General features: G+C 28.2%; 1 protein-coding gene across 1 annotated transcript in view; it reads right to left on the bottom strand.

Annotated features, from left to right (window-relative positions):
* The window catches only part of LOC100161532 (DNA mismatch repair protein Mlh1), a 12,029-nt gene extending 9,990 nt beyond the window's left edge, over window positions 1-2,039 (bottom strand). Inside the window, exon 1 of the mRNA XM_029490003.1 lies at window positions 2,022-2,039. Within this exon, the coding sequence (XP_029345863.1) occupies window positions 2,022-2,039 (18 nt within the window). The remainder of the gene's footprint in view (window positions 1-2,021) is intronic.
* Between the last annotated feature and the right edge of the window lie 695 nt (window positions 2,040-2,734).

Here is a 2,734-nt window from a genome sequence, read left to right as displayed (position 1 = left end):
TAATTTTTCTTTTGTTTTTCACGGCGCTTTTGAAAACTATTGGAAAAATGTTACTAATCCCCCAATGTACCAACTAGATTCACTTTCCTATCAGAAAAGGTACTGTTGAAGAAAATCCAAGCACTTTTACTGTCCTAAAAGGTGATGACAGATACAAAAAAAAAAAAAAAATAAAAAAACAAAAAAAAAAAAACACATAATTGTAAAATCAATACATTGATCGTTCCACTCCGAATCTAAAACATGTGCATTCTGGCATATTTTGGAATTGATAAATATAACATAATTATTTGTAATAGTACAATTAAATCATATAATAAGACTTCTTAAATAATATATTGTAATGATATTACCCCTTTTTTGATGAATTCCTAACTGTATTAATTATTATAACTTATACGTTTCTCCATTTTAGGTTTATAATTCTTTTTTTCTTTATCTGTATCATTTGTTTGAAATAACTACAGTAATTATTAAAACAATTGAAATATATCGATATAAAGAAATGTATTCAATTGAGTTAAAATAATTAGCTTACAATAATTACTTTTATCTGCAGTATTATTTAATAAATACAATTTTCTAATGTTATAATTACTTAAACAGTGGCTTGGCGTGGTGCGATGGTTGCAATCAGTCACAAAACTTGTTCTAAGAGTAAGTACCGGATTATTCAACCGTGGCATTAGGTTCTTGGTGAAAAATCTTTGCCACACATACACATACGGTTCCAAATCCAACCGTACCCTCCCACACACTAACAGGCTAATGACCTCAGTTGTAGAAGCTTTAAATAAATAATAATAATAATAAAAAAAAATACTTAAGAAATTGAGAAATAAATAAATTTACCATATTGTCTTATAGTATCATAATTTGATGAGATATTATGCTCGTTTTTACTAAATTTAATATAGAAACGAACATTTTGTGTTTTGTTGATTGTTATTATGTCAAATTTTATGTATTTGTTCTATGGTGTTGTTGTTGTTTTTTTCTTTTTATCAATTTTCACGAAAAGTTTTTGGGTAGAGAAGTACTCAAAAAGTTTCATATAACATGTTTATAGATAATAAATCGAGTCTAGATATTACTTTTAAAAGGATATTTTTGGAGTTTTTTTCTCAAAAGTAACTCTTAACGAAGCGAAAAACTACCAATAGCTGTCAGATAATTTTTAAAAAATGTCAGTATATAAGATTTTTACCATGAATCGTTCGGAATCATTTTTTTAAATTCCATAATTTATTATTGTTTTTAAATGTCACACCAAAACATATCAGAACTTCTCACTAAGACGAGTTAAATACCCGGAAACTGTGTCCTATCTGTCATTTTTATCGATTTTCTTAATGTTTTGTTCATAATGCATCGTATACACTTTTGTATGATTTTTAGTTCTCCCTTTCGAGTCATTAAGTGCACGACAAAAAAATAAAAGCTTAATATGCAAATCGTAGTTTTAGGGAATCATATTTGAAAAATTACCAATTTTTAATCGTATGAAATGTATTGCACGAAACACTACTTTTTTAAAAATATGTTCTCCGCTGAAAATGAATCCAAGTAATATTGTTGGAAATAATCTAATTTATTTTTTTTTGCCAAAGCAAAACAAAATCATTGTAGAAAAAAATTTTATTTGATCAGAAAAAAAAAAATGTGTTCAAAAGTTTTTTAAGCATAATACTATAAAGCATGTAGCTATGTAGAGGTACATTCGTATAATGTTAAAATTACAATTTAGGCATTTTTTTTTTAAATAATGGAAACTATAGAATCAGATTAGATTTTCAAAATCAAAAATATAGTCCTGTGTTTTATTATAGTTAACAGATAAATTCAACATTTTATTTATTATATTGTATCGCGTAATTCGTTAACATTTTTTTGTGCAAATATTTTCCTACTATGAGAATGAATAACAATATAATGATAATATTGTTCACGTTTCATACATTATACTAGCTTTGTAATTTGGATCATGTTATCTATACTTAAGTTTTGTACTCGCCACTTACTGTATGATTCCGTATCATTTTGTCCTTACCTGTATTTTTGGCTAAGTTGGACCCACCAGTTACCAGAATACAGTAAGTTCAGTTTGAATTGGTATTACAAGGTCTCTGGTACAAACGTACCTGAAGAAATTTGCAGTTTGCTCTATGTAATGTGAAATTGTTAGTATTCTATCGCTTTACAAGTCGACTTCGTTACAGCCAGGGAGATATTTTTGGGGGAGACAAATCATAAATAGTCTTCCATACTCCCCAGCATCCCCCTTAACACTACATTCACCTATAACTCAATAGCGTACAAACATTTTTTTTAATGATTATGATCGCTACAAGTCACTTTGTTCAATGTTCATCTCCACTTGAGTGCCATCATCATATTATTTTATCCAAGAAATTTAACCTTAAAGTTTCCGTTACCTAGAAACAACGAAACCAGTCTTCCTGTAAAATCTCATCCTGTCGCCTACTTTTCAATTACAGCTTTCCGTTCACTTGAAGGTTCTTTTTTCCCATTAAATGTGTTATTTTTTATCGAATTATTAGTTGTTATACATTATTTATTTGTCTTATAGATTTTAAAAACTCAATTATATGTGAACTGATCAGCTCTTAAAAAAAGTTTAAAGAGCGAACCCTCTCGTGATACTTCCGTCAAATTTGCAACGATATAGCCAGCCATAATAGAGTTTGACGTTACATATACATCAAACGAGACA

Source organism: Acyrthosiphon pisum, chromosome A2 (genome assembly GCF_005508785.2).
Source record: "Acyrthosiphon pisum isolate AL4f chromosome A2, pea_aphid_22Mar2018_4r6ur, whole genome shotgun sequence".
Lineage (NCBI taxonomy): Eukaryota > Metazoa > Arthropoda > Insecta > Hemiptera > Aphididae > Acyrthosiphon > Acyrthosiphon pisum.
Note: the sequence above shows the minus strand (reverse complement) of the source record. Positions and strands in the feature narration are given on the sequence as shown.